The sequence below is a fragment of the Ochotona curzoniae genome, unplaced genomic scaffold, assembly GCF_017591425.1.
Source record: "Ochotona curzoniae isolate NIBS_2020 unplaced genomic scaffold, NIBS_Ocur_1.0 scaffold_3835, whole genome shotgun sequence".
In the NCBI taxonomy this organism is placed as follows: Eukaryota; Metazoa; Chordata; class Mammalia; order Lagomorpha; family Ochotonidae; genus Ochotona; species Ochotona curzoniae.
Genome location: NW_024467114.1, coordinates 3,627,996 through 3,646,399, shown reverse-complemented (window position 1 = coordinate 3,646,399; position 18,404 = coordinate 3,627,996). Strand labels below are relative to the sequence as shown.

Genomic DNA, 18,404 nt, shown 5'->3' with positions numbered 1-18,404 from the left:
CCTCCGGGTTGATGCCAGCACGACCTTGGCATTTAAACCATACCACGCAGGCAGAAGCTGCAGCGGTTAAAGCACAGCTCATAGAAAGCCAGTGTGCGCAGTGAGCAGCATCACACGTTGCTTGTGCCACAGAGGCTGCTGAGGGACACTGACAGTGTCACCAAGCCTTGAGGTCACTGGGGGATTTGGAACAGAATTCCAGTTCAGGGTTGAAAACGATATTACTTGCCTTTTAGTATTTTACTGGATTGTGGATTCGATTCACCAGCACATTTAAAGCCACTGTGAGGTCCTGATTGTAAGAGATCTTGTTCTTAAGTGGAGAGTAAATCCTGAGACCCATTTACTAGAAGCAAGTAAAACAGTGACCTAGTGGAAATTGTCTACTTTGTATCATCCGGACCCATAGCAATATATTTTTTTTTATGCTTTAAACATATGCATATTTTAATTTTATGAAATTGCCAAAATGTGCTGAAGAATTAGGATGAATTCAATGAATGTATCTTTTTGTCATGTATAGTTTCACAAGAAAAGAAGAGCAAAGGGCCCAGCACAGTAGCCTAGTGCTGAAGTCCTCCCCTTGCATTCATGGGGATCCCATATGGATGCCAGTTCGTGTCTTAGCTGCTCCACTTCCCATCCGCCTCCCTGCTTTGGCCTGGGAAAGCAGTGGAGAGGGGTCCTAAGCCTTGGGACCCTGCACCTGTGTGGGAGGCGCAGAGAAGGCTCTTGGCTCCTGGCTTTGAATTGGCTCAGCTCTGGCCATTACAGCCACTTAAGGAGTAAGTCAGCAGATGGAAGATCTTCCTCTCTGTCTCTCCTCTCTGTAAATCTGACTTTCCAACAAAAATAAATATTTCTTTAAATGAAAGAAAAGAAAAAGAAACACTGCTACTTTAAAACCACAGAGCAGAAGACCAATCCTAAATTCCTAATTTTGACAAATGCCAAGGTGGTTTGGGAATACAGACACAGGGCCTCACTCGCAGTTCAGGACTGAAGTTTCATGACCACACACTCCAGCACACAGACTCCTACAGCAACAAGAATCAGCCCTTTGGAAGAAAAGGAAATTTTAATTAACAAACTGTCCCTCTGCAGTACACTCCTTCTGTGCCTTCAGATTATCCGCTGTCATTAGCAGGGTCTTGGATGATCAAAGAAATCCTCTTTATGATCCTTCAGTCTTTGGTTTTATTTTTTTAATGATTGCCACAAAGTACTAATTTATGGTTCTGTGCACCTGAAATTGTGTTAATACTGATAAGATTCCATCATAAATTATGAAAGTGTTTGTAAAAATGTATGATGCTCATTGAGTGGGGGAAGTCAAGAATGCATCTATTTTTCCTTTATTTGTTTTGGTAACCTGATGCTTTGTACTAAAGTCAAGGGCAATCAAAATTTAGGAAAAACAGAATCATAATGTTGCTGTGCAGACAGACCTCGCGAACCTCAGAACGCACACTCAGCGTGGCATGGCAGTTTGTACAGATGGTCTAGTTTCAGCTCAGCACAGCTGTCCAAGCAATGCTCTGGCACTGGGGTCGGGCCTGACAGAGTCAAAGGTGACCCAGGAAAGAGAAAGAAACACCGCTTCAGTGAAGGTGGTGTTGTTGACCCAGCAGTTTGCACAGGTAGGGAGACTGTCTCTGGTTTCTATCTTCTATTTGGTGCACAGGGCTCAGGCAGACAGCGCGTGGACAGTTTCTCCCAGGAGACCTCAGGAGTCAGTCGGGAAGACAAAAGCAGATGATCAGGGCCAAATTTTTTGAAATATGCAGTCCGTTATCTGCATATAGTTGCCCTTTTGCATAAACATGCTTATATGTTTCCATCATGTGAGTCTAAGCAAGTACCCACTGACCAAATTGTCCTGAAAATGGGAATTATGTGTGTGTGTGTTTTCATAAAAATAAATAATAAGACAAACTCTTCTAGACTTGAGCAGCCTTAACCCATAAGCAGATTGTTTTTAGAAGAATGCTGTTAGGCATGAATTTAATAAATGAAAGCTAATTTTACTTTCTTTTCCTGATATTCTGTTATTTTAACTGCCCTGCACTGTCTACTAAAGGCACCTGAAGGTTGTGATCACACATAATCTGCTTAAAGAAGATGTGTCGCAGGCAGCCAGGTCACAATGAAGCTGTTACTTACATGAACCATGAGGCTAGCTTTAAAAGAATAACTCAAGCTTCCCAGCCATGCCTGGAAGCTCAGTCACTCGCCTGAAAGATGTCAGCCCTTTATTAGCGTTTACTATCAAGTGTCACTTTAGTAAAAAACATGCTCATGGCCCTTTGTAAAACTGGTGGACTTACCCTCACAGCTTTATTTAATAACTCAAAGGTAAAAAGTAGAGATTGAACATTGCTGTTTCTAAAGGTGAGCCATGATTACAATAAAGAAAATTAGCAGCACATATATTACACCCCTGCGGAAAAACATGGCATGTTCTCATCCATGAGAAGAAATGTGGGACCTTGCGGTCATTTAAGTGTTCGCCCTCCAGCATGCCAAGGCGTGAGCCAGGAGCTGACTCCAGAACTGTCCAGTTCGAAGCAACATTGGTTTCTTTGTTGCCGTGATTGTGATGTTCAAAACAGGTTGTAACATTCTTCCAACTGAAGAAGTGTCTCAGTGTGCAGTGCCTGTGACGCTGTGGGCCAGGGCGTGGCCAGCGCATGTGCTCCTGGTGTCCCATGGGACATGGGCGTGAACCTTTCATCTCCTTGTACATGGAGGCGATGGGATTTATCCAGAGCACAGGGGTACCTCAGTGGATGTTTCCCCTGGATCATTAGGGGGCTGACACTTACGTACTGCAGGATACAGGGTGTGTTTAACGTTACAAGGAAAAACACATTTCTCCTTTAAGATGTTCAAAATACCGGCTTTGAGATGTGAGGCAAAAAAAATCGCTGAAAACAGTTGAGAGGGCTCTAGCTAGAGTACGCGTGAGCTGCGACCACAGTGTGGATGGGTCTAACCAGGCTGTGTGTGAGCCATGACCCACGGTGTAGACAGGTCCAGCCAGTGTGGGTGTGGATTGTGATCCACGGTGTAGACACCTGGCGACAAGGTGAGCGTGAAGCACCCAGGGTCCAAATAAATGTCCGCAGCTTCAAGTCTGAAAGTTGTAAAAGATAATTTCCTTTCCCAGAGGCGAGCGGCCGTGTGGATTTCACAGATCCGTGCCTCCAGCACAACTGAAAGCTCCTGTGGATTGTGGGTCCCCCTGAAGTGATTCCCCAGGGTGGGGTACCGGGCACTGGTGAATGCAGTTTTCCCTACCCGCTGCAGGTCCTGAGGGTTGGCCACGCTGACGTGTCAGTCTCACATCTCCCGCGGCCTCAGGAGCCAAGGCTGAGTGCTGCTTACAGAAATCTGCAACTTGCTTTCCTCTAGCTCTGAGATCCTCTTGACCCCAGAATGCTCTCCGTCTCCGTTTTCGATTGGTTTCTGTTGGTGCGTTGACCTTCCTGGAAGCGACAATTCCTGCAGCTTGGGCTCTCATCCCTTGCGTGTTAGTGTTTCAGGAGTCTAACTTTGCATCTGCTACATGAAGCAACCTCATCAGTCAGCAACGATCCGAGGCTGTGTCAGAGAATCTCTGTGGAAAATCTTTAGGCAGCCGCTCGGTGTGTCTCCACCAGCCTTCTGTGAGTCATTTTTGACTGCATTCAAAAAGTATGCCGCGTAGACCCTACCAGCTGTTTTCTCAAAGAATGTACAAAACGGCAGTGACTGAAGGGGCAGATGGGGATTGGCTGCGTGTGTGTAGGCTCCTTCCTGCAAAGGATGTTATTGGTTGGCTTTGAGGATCTGGGTGGGATTCCTTCAGAGTTAAGTGGTAGCGGCGTGGAGCGTAATTGCTTTTCATTTGACCATGCTTTTGCTTGCTCTTTCACATCATCACCAGTTGTCATCTGTGCAAAGGAAGCACCGGCACCTCTCAAGCTATTTGCTCTCCCCTGTGCATTCCCCTAGTTTGAGTATAGCTGCTGAACAGGTTGGGGTTGGAAGTTGAAATAGCAGTTGAGCCATCCTGTGAGTCAGGAGGCCGTATTTGTTGTAAACACTTACGCTTAAGGCCTGGAGCTGTAGGATCAGCCTGAGAGGTCTAAGAAATTGACATTTTCAAGAAATGTTTTTTCACATGGCAGGAATGGGATGATAACTTTAGGGTGTTGCAGAGGAAAAAAAGGAAGTGTATTAAGAATAACCAAACAGGAATCTGGGCCCGGCACAGTGGCCTAGCAGCTAAAGACCTCACCATGAATGCACCGGCATCCCATATGGGCACCGGTTCTAGTCCTGACCATTCCACTTCCCATCCAGCTCCCTGTTTGTGGCCTGGGAAAGCAGTCAAGGACGGCCCAAAGCCTTGGGACCCTTCACCCACGTGGGAGACCTGGAGAAAGTTCCTGGCTCCTGGCTTCAGATGGGCACAGTGTTGGCCGTTGTAGTCAGCTGGGGAGTGAATCAATGGACAGAATCACACTGGCTCTCCTCCTCTCTGTGTATCTGACTTTGCAATAAAGATAAATAAATCTTTAAAAAAAAATAACAAAACAGGAACCAGCATTGTGGCATAGTGGGTAAAGCCATCACCAGCATCCCCTATACTGGTTCAAGTCCAGAATGCTCTGCTTCTGATACACCTGGGAAAGCAACAGAGGATAGCTCAAATGCTTGGACCCCTACACCCACGTGGGCAGCCCTGAAGAAGCCTCTGGCCTCTGGCTTCAACGGAATCTAGCCCAGCCTTTGGAACCATGATCTCTCCTTCCGTCTTTCTATGTAACTCTGCCTTTCAGCCTTTCAAATCAATAAATCCTTAGAAATAAATAAATAAATAACCAAAAACAGAACAGATAACGTGAAGTCACTAAGGAGGCGTCCGAGCCGGCCCATCGAGCCGGCCCTGCCACCTCAGGGCTCGCTTAGACCAGCAGGTCGGAGTGCGGGTTTCAGAGCCAAGGGCGCTGTTCACACAGGCCTGGTGAGCAGCAGCGTTTGCTGCAAGGGCCTGTCCTCCCTCAGAATTCTCAGAACAGGCTGTTGTTGCTGCTTCTCTACCCGGACTGTTATTTACCCGAAATACTTACAGCACCCTTAATGGAGGTGATTAAAAGAAACCATTCGTGAGAATTTTGATATTTGCAAACACTCAGAAAAACTTGTGTAGCTGAGTGCTAAAATAGCCAATCAAGTAATCATCCTTTATTTCTAGTCTGTTATGTTTGTGAAGCCAGATATTAAAACTAAAATAGCATACACATGGTGTTTATTAATAAACAGATAGCACAGCAATTATGTACTAATATTTCTCTCAATGAGTCAATATTTGGATGTTTATAAAAGGAATGTGATGAAGAGTCAAAAGTGTTGAAAATGCGTATTTCAAATTATTGCTAGCAAATATGATCATTATTATTTCCCAGACTAGTACACAGAGATCCGTCCTGGCATTTCTAAACTAAAAGCCCAGTTCTGCTGTTATCCTTCCATCTCCTCTGAACCAACCCCTTTTTGGCAAGTCCCAGTTCCTCTGGAACGTCTAACTGATGCATCTTGGCATAGCCAGCACCGCCTGATGGAGTGATAAAAGCTGCTTGCTCCCCTCGTCATCACCTGCTCAGTCTGAGAGGAGGAAGGATCTGCACAGGTGTGCAACACCAGCCGCTTGTCTACAAAACTCAGTGCAAGCACCCAAATCATAGCAGGACATTGCCAGGCCCCGCGCAGGGCACAGCCTTGTGATAATCACGCAGGGTGTGGTGTCTGGACAGCTGGATCCATATACGGTTGGCGCATCTCCAACGGCTTTTCTGGTTTCCTTTTAAGGACACCCGGTTTCACCTGGAGTCGCACCGCTTTGAACGAGGAAGGGGCAGGTGCCCATACGACCCCGGCTCCTCCTTCACCTCCACTCTCATTGGTAATTATCTTGCTACAGACCTCGGGGCAGTTGGGAGGACTTCAGAACTTATGGTGTTACCCCTTTGCTTTCATTCCTTTGGCATCTCTGCCCATCCTTTGCCTTGTCATGCCTATTGACTGGTGCTAGGAGCAGTGATGTTAAGTTTCAAGCCATGCTGCTTCGTATTTGGAGCAGCTGGACTCTGAAATAAGAACAGGTGCTCTGAAGTGTGTGTTTCTCATTCTGGAAGAACAGACTGTCACTTCATACCTTTACTTGCACAAGACATTTACTTGCACAAAATGCACACGGGGAGCTCAGCCCTCCTAACACGTCACTCATCTGTGTTTCAGTATTGATGTGTCTTAGGGAAAGGGAGTGTTTGATATTCCTTTCTTTGGGTTCCTTCCTCTGCATTTGGTAGAACTCGGTCAGAAAGACATCGCGGTTGAGAACTCAGAAGTTATTTTATCTAAATTCTTGTTCCTCTAGAATGTACACTGAGGGAGCTAACCGGTTCAAACTGGTCCTAACATGTTGGCATAAGGAAATGGGTAGAAAATGGTGCCTCAAAACTTCACTTCAGATACAGTCACGGTTATTTCCTGCCTCTTTTATACCATGATGGTTTGACAATGGCTCCCTTATCCAAGTACTGCAGCACCTCATGTGGACAGACCAGCACAGACAGCCCCTGTATGGAAGGCACGGTCCCTGGCACCTGGCGCAGGCGCCAACGGGAATGCAACTGTTGCCTGGGTGTTAAGAGGTTTCAACCTAGGCATGGTTGAGCTGTTTTCACAGTGGCAGCGTGTAGAGTTACTCATGTTGGATCAGTTTTGCAGAAAATTAAAAATAAGGTGGTGAGGCTTTTTGAATGAACTGTCAAGTCTCAGCCCTCCCCCACTGATTAACAATCACTGCTCTCTCTACTGATTAACCAATCACTGCTCTCTCTACTGATTAACCAATTGCCGCTCTCCCTGATGGTTAACCAATCGCTGTTCTCCCTGCTGGCTAGCCAGTCGCTGCTCTACTGGATTTAGAGCTGGAAAAGCCACTGCTGCAACCTCCTCCCACACGCGCCCCAGCCCCATCTGAAGTAAAGTTTCTAAAAAATCTATTTAAAGGAAAAAATCTCTCAGATAACCCTCAGAGTGGGAAAAGTTGGGCTTCATCATAATCTGAAAAGGCTATAAAATGAGAATGTCACATAGTTCCTCGGGTCTTAGAGAAAGAGATGTAGTATTTTTAAATAATGCTTAAAGAAAAATGGTAAGGGCCTGTGCTGTGGCCTAGCAGGTTAAGTTCCCGCCTACTGTGCTGACATCCTCTATGGGCACCAGTTCATGTTGCAGCTGTTCCATTTCTGATCCAGCCCCCTGAAATTGCACCAGCAGAAGCAGCGGAAGATGGCCCAGTGCTTGGACTCCTACACCCACATGGAAGGCCGAGACTGAGCTTCAGGCTACTGGCTTGGCCCAGCCCTGGCTGTTGAGGCCACTGGGGGAGAGACCAGCAGATGGAAAATCAATCTCTCTCTCTCCTTCCCTCCCTTCCTTCGTCCCTCTCTCTAACTCTGCCTTTCAAATGGATAAACATTTTTAAAAACTGTAAATGACATTATTTTAATGTATTGTGGGTTCTTTTATGCACCCCTTTGTGTGCACCTGCACATGGAAGGGTATGTGTAAGTGGAACTGAAGGCTCAGCCACCTTAAATATTGGAACTGAATCGTTCACATCCATTTAGGCTCAGTAGGAATCAAAACCATAGACATGCCACATCCATAAGTGCTAGAAATGCCGAGGAACTCGGCGGGCTGTACGTCACAACGCATGAGTCTGGGACTTGTTCATTTTCCTAGCTCTAGCCATCTGTGTGAGTTCGCTTTGCTTGTGGCGTGCTCGCGGAGTGCCTGAGCCAGACTCCATCTCCTGGGAGCGCTCAGAGGACTCCGGACTGATGCACCCAGACCCCGAACAAACAAATGCTGAAAGGCCTGTCACTAGAATCAGGAGCCCCTGTTTCTGGGTGACATCCTGAGAAGTCAGCACCCTGGAGGTTGGTGTCCGCACGCCTAGCTGTAATGCTTTGGAGGGACGGTTCCAATGGAGTGTCCTTGACCTTCGAAATTGAATAACACCGCAGTGCGAGGTGAAGGGCCTGCACCTGGCCCACTGCTTCCCTGATTCACGGGAAAGGCAAATCAAAGGCGCCATCCTGGCTGAACACCAAAGCTGCGGCATAATCCCTCCAAAGAGAAGCGACAAAGCGAAGCCATGACGTCTGCCCCCACGCTTTCATCCCGAGCACGGGGAGAGATCGCTTACTCCGTGTGGAAAGGCAGCAGCCACTGGCTGGAAACCCGAGAACCCACAAGGGCCAGAAAAGGGGAAGTGAAAACAGTGCGCCCATTGGGAAAGCGGCAGGAATGGGGCATGCGCAGCCTCCTGCCTTGGCATCGGGCGGACACCAGGGACAAACGGAGTCCTGCTGCTGATGGCGGGCAGGACTCCGGGAGAAGACAGGCACCTGGCGCCCCTGCCCTGTTGGCTGCTCTGCACCCTGTGTGTCACACAACATAACATCTGCTCACACAAAGACAATTTCCGTGATAAAACACCCAAGCGGACAACACTCACAAACCTACAAGGCCTCGAGAGGCAGTCAAAGGCGTTTTTAGATCAGAGCCTTTCCCATACGTGTGATTTCTTACACAATTTTAGTGTCAGTTCATTTAGGTTCAGTCAAGTTAAGATGGTATGAAGTAAAAAGTTACCGAACACTAAAAAAAGCCTTCGGGATTGTTTAGCAGGTGGAAGACAAGTTAATAAGTACATTGTTACTAAATCTACAATGTAATTTAGGGACCCGCTGTGGCCTGGTGGGTTAAGCTTCCATCTGCTGTACTGGCATCCCCTCTGTCTGCTGTGCCAGCATCTCATATGGGCGCCAGTTCGAGTCACAGCTGCCCTGTCTCTGATCCCGCTTCCTGCTAATGGCTTAGGAAAGCAGCAGAGGATGACCCAAGTCCTCGGGCCCCCACACCCACATGCAAGACTTGGAAAAAACTCTTGTTTTTGGACCGGCCTAGTTCCGGCCATTACACCCATTTGAGGAGTGAATCAGCAGATGGAAGATCTCTCTCTATCTCTCCTTCTCTCTCTGTAACTCTTGCCTTTCAAATAAAAAAATAAATAAATCTTTTTTTTAATGCAACAAGTTTTTTTAAACTCACAACATGTTATTCCTCATATGAAATTTGGTTTTTTTCTTCCATGAAAATATTTTTTCTAGGTATCATTTCTACAAAATACCAAACTATTGAGTCACAGATTTTTCGCTAGTAATATCAGTCAGACATTTAAAGTGCTCCACTGGAGACTGAGAACGCTCAGAAACAGGCCTAGGAAGGATGTTTCTGTCCATTTAATTGCTATTACATAGTATTTCTACCCACAATTCTTTTTTTTAATATTTATTTATTTTTATTACAAACTCAGATACACAGAGAGGAGGAGAGACAGACAGGAAGATCTTCCGTCTAATGATTCACTCCCCAAGTGAGCGCAACGGCCAATACTGCGCCGATCCGAAGCCAGGAGCCAGGAACTTCCTCCAGGTCTCCCGCATGGGTGAAGGGTCCCAAGGCTTTGGGCCATCTTCAACTGCTTTCCCAGGCCACAGACCGGGAACTGGATGGGAAGTGGAGCGGCCAGGACTAGAACCGGCGCCCGTAAAGGATCCCAGGCATTCAAGGCAAGGACTTTAGCTACTAGGCCACGCCACTGGACCCATCTACCCACAGTTCTATCTTGTCATTTTTATTAAAGTATTATTTTTCTATTTCTCCTAGGACAGTATTTTGAAAGACTGAATTCCTACCTGTTATAACATGAATTTGCTTCTTTTTTTTTTCACACAACCAGTAAGATATGAAAAAAAATCTGCCTTCTAAGGAAAAGCTGACACATTCCAGAGAAACACATGTACCTCCATTTACGCACTGATACAGTTTTAGCACCTGCCTAGCTTCAGTCGCACAGTTCACACTGTGTTGTTTGAATTGTCTTACTATTTTATTCTCTTTCTTGTCTGAGTGCAAGAAGGGAAACTGGCTGAGATGGGAAGCAGAGCATCTTTTGTGCAAATAACCTGCCTGCAAACGGTGTGATTTGATACCGTCGGGTTGCCATCTAGTGGCTCCTAGGACGCATGAGTCAATTTTCTATCATTGATTAAGACAAGGGAACTTTGAAGCAATGTTCCAAAATGAGACAAATGCATGTGGACTAATGTAAAGATTATTTTCCCATCACAAGGTACCTAAAACACCTTCCTTAAGTAAAATATCTAAAAATAACAAATGGGAAACTCATCATCTTTAAGAAATCTTGTTTATACAAATTATGTGTTCAGCCCAGCCCCCCTTCAAAAATACATTTAAACTAATTTTTCAAAACGGTCTCTATCTGTTTGTGTCAGTTTTGCCAGCCTGCACAGGAGGTTTTCCAACCGTCGGTTGTCTGTGCCGGGCACCTGAGCTGGGTAGCCAGGACTGGGTTCCAGCCCCACTGATGACGGCATGGCCTCTGTCCTTGGTACTGCTGAGGACAGAGCAGCCACATCCTGGTCATTCTGGGGTGCAGTTGTACCCCGACCTGTTTTTATTCCTTTAGCAAGGATTGCGGTGTTTTTCTGTTCTGTTGAACTATTTCATGTCTTTCTGGTTCTAAAGAATGCATTGTACTCTGTTGAGACTGCTCATCTTTGCACAACTCTTCGGGTTTAAGTCTCCAGCCTCGCTACATGTTACACCTTGCTCCAGTCCTGCAGCGACTGCCTGAGTCCGTTCTGAGCTCTCACTCCTTCCCCACCTAGCACTGAGCTGCGGACCTACAAGTTAAAGACCAAGAGGTTACAGACAGCGGCGACAGATTTTTAAGTGCCCACGTTCAGTGTCCATGAGTGCGATTCCTTATTACAAGAAGGATGCGAATTAGCTGGCAACATGTAGATGAGACCGAGTTACTTGGCACAAGTAGACCTCGATGTTTGCTGCTCTTCTTGAACTTCCTCACCAACTGTTCTTCCTGCTCTGAATGGGGAGGTTGAGGCACCGAGAGGGTACACCTTGCTTCCGCGTAGCAGAGTTGGCATGGCAACCCTGGGACCTGACTGTTCCCCTCCACGCCCTGCCCTAATGTCACATGACTGCAGGCCCGTCCACTCTGGACATGTTCCGAGTGCTTGCAGCCCAACTCCTCTGACCCGAGCAGCGGGCTCATTTGTGTCTCCCCGGTGCTCCCCGCAGGCAGCGAGCTGTTCACAGGGCTCTACAGCGACTACTGGGGCAGAGATGCTGCCATCTTCCGGAGCCTCGGCCGGTTGGGCCCGCTCCGCACGGAGCACGACGACGAGCGCCTGCTGAAGGGTGAGTTGAGGGGAGAGGATTTCGGGTAGCAGGCAGTGAGGACGCGCTGGGGACAGACGATCCTGCCGTGCTGGCAGAAGGAGTACTGTGAGTGGGGCTCACAATTTTTATACATCTCACAATGCTTCTGCAGTTGAAATAGTCCCTATGACATGTATGTCATTTTATATCAGCACAGATTGTCCCAGTTATAGAATCAATTGGCCTTTCAGCAATACTTAGAAATCAGGGTTTAAATAAAGAAGACCAAGCAAATGTCTGAAAGGTGGGGCGAAATAAGGTGCTTTATCTACTCTTACCAGTTACCAATTCATATAGTGAGACTAATCCAGCCACGGATTCCCTCCCCGTATAGCCACACAAGCCAGAAGCAAGGAGCTTCATCCAGGGCCCCACGGGGACCCAAGCACTCAGATCATTCCCTGCTGCTTTCCCAGGTCCATCAGTAGAGAGCTGGGTTGAATGCGGAGCACACAGCACTTATATTGCCAGAACGCCAGCCCCCTTTTGCGTATTTCAATAGGATCACTTTACACTTTGGAGAAAAGCGGTGTCACTGCGTGTTCTTTGGTAAAGGATTCTTTGTACGAAATAACTGTGATATGTTGACACACTAGGAACTCTAGGAACTAGAACATCACTTTGTGATGAGCATCTTCACCATTATTATTAACCTCCTAATCGGCTTTGGTGGCATGTTATCATTAAATATTTCACATACCATTAAATGAGTACACTACATTTGGCCTTGCAGCAAACACACCAGTTGAGACACCTACATCCCGTGTCTGAGTACCTGGGTTCAAGATTCAGGCTCCACTTTCCCTCTGCAGCCCAGCTTCCTCTGGTGCACACTCTGGGAGGCAGCAGGCAGTGAGCTGCGTAGATGAGCCTGTCCCAGCCCTCACGGGTGTAGGCATTTGAAGAGTGATCCAGTGGTTGGGAGCTTGCTAGTATGTTTGCATGCGTACTCTCTTCCACCTCTCCCCCTCAAATTAATTCAATTTTTTAAATTTTTGTAGACCATGTTAGTCAAAAGTCACTTACTCACATCACTTAGACTACAAACACAGAACTGCGAAAGCCAGATTTCTATTGCGAAACTACAGCTGGAGCAGGCGTGCAGCCTGCATCCCACGCCTGCATTCCTGGGACAGGCTCCTGACTCCAGCTGTGTCCAAGGCAGGCTCTGCCAGCAGCAGTGAGGACTCATGTTACCGAGCTCCTGCCACCCACGAGGGTTGCTTCCAGTCCTGGCTCTGGCCCAACCCAGCCCCAGCCCTGGCAGGCACCTGGGGACTGAACCAACAGACGGAGCGCTCATTCTCTTTTCCACCACCTCCCTCTCAAATAAAAAAATAAAAAGAAAGCTATAATCATCTTCATTGTATTAGCCTGGAAGACAGATCACATACAAATTAAAAAAAAAAACTGATCAACTACTTCAATACTACTTTGCTACACTTCCACTCACTTTTGTCGGACCTTCTTCAAATGCATTCGAAGTTCGCCATCTCAGAATTGTTTTTTCTCTCCAAGACTTTCAATTTCCAATGAAATTTCTTCAGATTAATTTTCCTGAATGTTCATTGATATATAAATACAATGGAGATGGTTATATGGTTTTTAACGCTTAGTTAAAAATTTCAAGGAAAATTCTATTTCTTCACAAAGCAATGAGGGTTGGAGTCAAGCAATCAGGTAAGCACCTCATTTCTTAGACAGCGTATTATGTTGTGGTGCCTATCTGTTTTGCTTCTTGTTTTTTTCCTCTTGTAGAACCAAAATTTGTGGGTTCATACATGGTCCCTGACAATGAAGATCGCGATGACAACAAGGTCTATTTCTTCTTCACTGAGAAGGCCCTGGAAGCAGAGAACAGCGGGCACGCGGTCTACGCCAGGGTGGGACGCCTCTGCGCGGTGAGGACGCCATTTCTTTCTCCCTGAGCTCGCGTGCCTCACAGCTTGTGTACCAGCCAGGGCGTTGCTAATGCTTAGCAGATTTTCCTGCAAAGTGTGTCCTGGTGTTCTGTGGACTGCCTGGCAGCCCTGTGCCCTGTGCCTATCTTCACACTGTGCTTCTAGAAACTCTTCTTACCTAGCAGAAGTCTTAGAAAAGGTTTGCATCTGAAGGCCTTTCTCCATTTGAGAAATAGTTTCTTCAAATAGTTTCTTCAAATTCCATTTGAAGAAATAGTAGCCTATGCTGCTTCCCACCCAGAGCTCTGAACTCTGCTTTTTAATGAATCAAACCAAAATTCTTGTTGTTGTATCCCACAGTGTAAATGATTCACATGGTTGTGGACAGTTTAGTTGATTGTTTCTACAGGAGAAAAAATCTGTAGTTTGTTGAAATTTTCAGATGGGTTATTTTGGAATATTCAAAACAATTTGAAATACCTACATATGTCAAGAGAATGTTAATAACATTACATATGTAAGGTTGTTTTGGCATTTAAGAAGATATTTAAAATGAAATTTCAGAAATGGTTTTTAATGATTATATGAAAGGTCTTCAAATGGTTCATGAAAAATGAAGCATGGATTTCAAATTTGGTTCGCAACAAATAGACCCCTACTAGCTTGTTGTGACGTGTCTGGGCAGGTCTGGTTTGGGGCGTTGAGATGGGGAAGAAATCAATGCTTAAAGAGTTTCTGTCAAAGCAACGTGAATTCTAAAATTGAACGAAGAAAAAGTGTCAAGTTGAGAGTGAAGGTTGAGTGGGAGAATGGTGAAATCATTGCTGCTTTAAAAAGGTTAACGAGGAGAAAGTCCCCAGAGAAATCAGCAGTGCACAAATGGGTGACTCGTTTGAAGAAAGAACAAGATCCAAGCGCGAGCTGGAGAGGCAGCCCACCACAGTAGACCGCCCCCATGCTCTGCAAGAAGACGCGAGTCTGGCCCAGGTCCAGCTGCCGTACTGCTCATCAACAGCAGCCCAGCACCATGGACGCCTAACCGGCTCAGCACCAACACGGTGGTTAAAAACCTGAAATTGGAGAAGCTGCTCAGTGGGTACCAACACACTGGTGCCCAGATCAGCTGCACACAAGAGCAGAGAGTTTTCAATGGAAATTTTCAAACAAAGGCAGCACGACACTGCAGCATTTCCTGGAGGAAGTAGAGAGGAGATACAGGCAGGCTTTATGCCTGTCTTCCAAAAGAGGAAGCACAAATAACACAATGGCTGCCAAGAGGCTGAAGTGATTCAATCAGAGCAGAGGCGGGCCAGTGAGGTGGCCCAATCAGAGCAGAGAAGAGGCGGGCCAGTCAGGTGGCCCAATCAGAGCAGAGGCGGGCCAGTCAGGTGGCCCAATCACAGCAGAGCAGAGGCGGGCCAGTCAGGTGGCCCAATCAGAGCAGAGCAGAGGCAGGCCAGTCAGGTGGCCCAATCAGAGCAGAGGTGGGCCAGCCAAACAAGATGGTCGTGCTACAACTTTGGGAGGATGCTTGAGGGACTTTGCTGCCTGAGCTTCTGAAAGACCAAAGCGCTGTAACAGCCAATTGTTGGGAGAGTATTGAGAAAGTTAACCAAAGCTGGAGCCGAGAAGTTCAAGAAACCGTCCCCAGTTGCTCGCCCACAGTCCTCACAGTGCTGCCCTGGCTGGTTAGTAGATCCACCTTACAGTCCTGATTTGGCTCCTTCTGACATGTTGTTTTCCAAACTTAGAAAAGTTAGAAGGCACCCATTTCCCTTCGGGTTCATCATGTGAAACACACATCCTAGACATGGTGAAGTCCCGAGGCTCTGTTCCTTGCAAGATGGAAGGGCTGCTATCATCCCTTACTGAAGTATGTGGAATTCACTGGAACTTAAATTTTATACTTTTATTCCATTTTTCATTAACTCTTTGAAGACGATAGACAAATACAAGATTGGTAGATGATAGGTACATACATAGATTGTTCACGTATGTAATGTGCATATAACGTGTAGGTGTGTGCTGGGAGGGCTGAATGCACATGTGTTTATATGTGACATGTATGTTCATGTGTATCTGTGTGTGTTTCAAGCTTTTTCACTGAATGGGGAATTCCATCGTTCCAGCCTCGGCACATTGTCTTGATAAACCAATAAAGCCACTGCCTGCTCGAAGGCACAGCTTTATTTTGGGGAAGACTATCCTGTCACTATCATTTGACACCTGGAAAATGTACTGCATGCCCCGCAGTGAGATGCCCTGATGAGACAGCATGCACGAAAGTGGGAAGCGGCCTCCTCAGCGTTGTTTGGGGATTACTCTGGACTTACCTGTGCGGGGCAGGCGTGTGCGTGTTAAATTACTGGGAGGCTGCTGGTGGCAGCGGCTCCTGGCTGCTCACCTGCTGCCTTCTGTTTTGGCAGAACGACGTGGGCGGGCAGAGAATCCTGGTGAACAAGTGGAGCACTCTGCTCAAGGCGAGGCTGGTGTGCTCGGTGCCGGGCGCGAATGGGATCGACACGTATTTTGATGAACTCGGTGAGTGCTGTTGAGGAAGTCAGTATGGCTGTCCGGTGGGTGGAGCCGTCCGTAGCACTCGGGATTTGGGCCAGGTCACCATGGGGATGGGGGAGACAGAGCACCCCAGCTCACAGCTTGGAGCTGATGCCTTTGGCTTCCTCCTGTGCTTCAGCTCACGGTCACACAGAACAACCAGGTGAACTACTCTGTCACACTTGGGTCGTGCTTGAATTATGGTATATGGAAATTTCTGTCTTAAATTCTGCAGCAGGTTCTGAACCATTTTGCGTGAATGTCTTTTTTTGTATGCAAAGAACTGAAAATGCTAAGCGATGGAATGGCCTTTACTTTTTCAGAGGATGTGTTCTTACTACACACCAGAGACCATAAAAACCCAGTGATATTTGGACTCTTCAACACCACCAGGTGGGACATTTACTCGGTGAATAGAAGCTGTCGCCAACTCTCGTCTCTAATCTATGACAGAATGATCATCTGCTTGCCGCTTTTAACATGTGTGTGCAATCAGCTGAGTTTAGCATCATTGTTAAGAATGACTGAGGTTTATTGAGCAGTTTATCACCCACTGTCCTGACAACACATGAGATCTTCCAGAGAAATCCAAACCACGGTTGTCTTCCCTGGCCTCACTTGTGACTGTTCAACCTGAGGTTCCAGGCTGGAAGGTTGGTAGAGACCAAAGGGTGGCCGTCACGTTATTGAGAGACTAGCCCTGGTTTCCCCAGTGTCCCAGGCATTTCTAGTTGCTTCAAGGTTTGTTTTAAAATATGTGAATTAACGCCCTAAACAGAAACAAGGCTGCTGTGCCACAGGTGTCTCGGGGTACATGAAATGTCATGTTTACATAGAATCTTGTATTTTACAAAACACTTCGACAAATACTATGTATTTGGCTCCCACAGTCGGGGGTATTATTTTAAATCTTTTAAAAATATCCTTTTGTGGAGCCCAACACGTTAGCCTACCTGCTAAAGTCTTCACCTTGTATACACCAGGATCCCATATGGGCGCCGGTTCTAATCCCGGTGGTCCCACTTCCCATCCAGCTCCCTGTTGTGGCCTGGGAAGGCAGTCGAGGACGGCCCAGGGCCTTAGGACCCTGCACCCACATGGGAGACCTGGAAGAGGCTCTGTGCTCCTGGCTCCTGGCTTCGGATTGGCGCAGCACCGGCCGTTGAAGCCACTTGGGGAGTGAATGAGCAAATAGATCTTCCTCTCTCTCCTCCTTTCTGTATATTTGACTTTCCATTAAAAATAAAATAAATCTTTTTTAAAAATAGATATATCCTTTTGCATAGTCCAATTAAAAATACTACCCCGTAGTAGTCAGCTACTGTCTTCATCCTCTAAAAATTGAAGTCTTATCAACAAAAGCATTTTAGTTGCTCCTAGTTCTGCAAGTGAGAGATCTAAGCTTTATAGAATTTGAATTTCAAGTTTAGCCTCTTCTGTCGGTACTTTCCACTGTGCGTTCCTGTTTGTGTGACTTCATGCTAACAAAGCGGAACTCCTCCGCTTCTGTAAGATTCTAAACTCTTCCTTTGATTTACTCGCTGAGAATCCCAGGAGTCTGTAGCACAAGCCCTAACACCGCCGTCATGACTAAGAGAGCATTGCTCACTTGGAAGGTGGAACTACACAAATGGAGGTAGACCTCAAAGTGACAAATTTAACTTTGCTAATAAGTGCCAAAATACGATGCAGGGTTTGACGATAACAAACTGAAGCGACACAACCACCTTTTTCTAACAATGTAAATTTCAACTATAATAAATAATAAATTAGAAGAGCAGGAGAGCTTAATATTTAGTGAGTTGTGATGGATAATATTTCTAGAATATCCTGTGGGGAAATCATCACCGGTTTCCCTAGGAGACTTGATTGTAGTGTGTGTGTGCCAAAGTGTTTGATAAGGTGACCTGCTAGTACATCCCAGCAAGATAATCATCTCCCTTTTTTATGATTTGTAGTAACATCTTCAGAGGGCACGCCATATGTGTCTACCACATGTCCAGCATCCGGGCAGCCTTCAACGGGCCGTACGCACATAAAGAAGGACCTGAGTACCACTGGTCCCTGTACGAGGGACGGGTTCCGTATCCCAGACCTGGCTCTGTGAGTCTCGCACCTGACCCAGGCTTCTCAGCATCTGCATGCTCTCTTGCTAACACTTGGCTCACTCTTTCATGTGCTTTATAATTAAACAACTAAGGGATCATGTGCCTAAAATACTGAGTGACTTGCACGGCAAAAAACTCATATCAAGTTGTGTGCTCATTATTTAATAATAAGAACAGCCCATAATGGATGTATTTTAGCAGCAAGTGCCTGTCAGCATGAGTGGGGCCAAGCAGATCCCACTGAGAGTTTGGGGTGCTAGTGAGCACAGAGACCTCCGCTAAAATGAACGTCAAGTTCCCCGCAGCCTAGTGAGAATTAGCACCACATGCAATTGCCAAAGAAGAGGGTGTGATCAGATTTTTATGTTCTAATATTGGGCCAGCCTCCAAGTTGCCCAGGCAGGCCTAGCATCTCACTAACCCCCTGTGGAGGATCAGAAGGGAGCTC

General features: G+C 46.6%; 1 protein-coding gene across 1 annotated transcript in view; it reads left to right on the top strand.

The window, feature by feature from the left end:
* The window catches only part of SEMA3E (semaphorin 3E), a 168,062-nt gene that overhangs the window by 135,832 nt on the left and 13,826 nt on the right, over positions 1-18,404 (top strand). The window contains exons 5-10 of the mRNA XM_040964788.1: positions 5,857-5,950; positions 11,251-11,370; positions 13,150-13,292; positions 15,719-15,833; positions 16,172-16,241; positions 17,807-17,951. Coding sequence (XP_040820722.1) covers positions 5,857-5,950; positions 11,251-11,370; positions 13,150-13,292; positions 15,719-15,833; positions 16,172-16,241; positions 17,807-17,951 — 687 coding nt within the window. The remainder of the gene's footprint in view (positions 1-5,856; positions 5,951-11,250; positions 11,371-13,149; positions 13,293-15,718; positions 15,834-16,171; positions 16,242-17,806; positions 17,952-18,404) is intronic.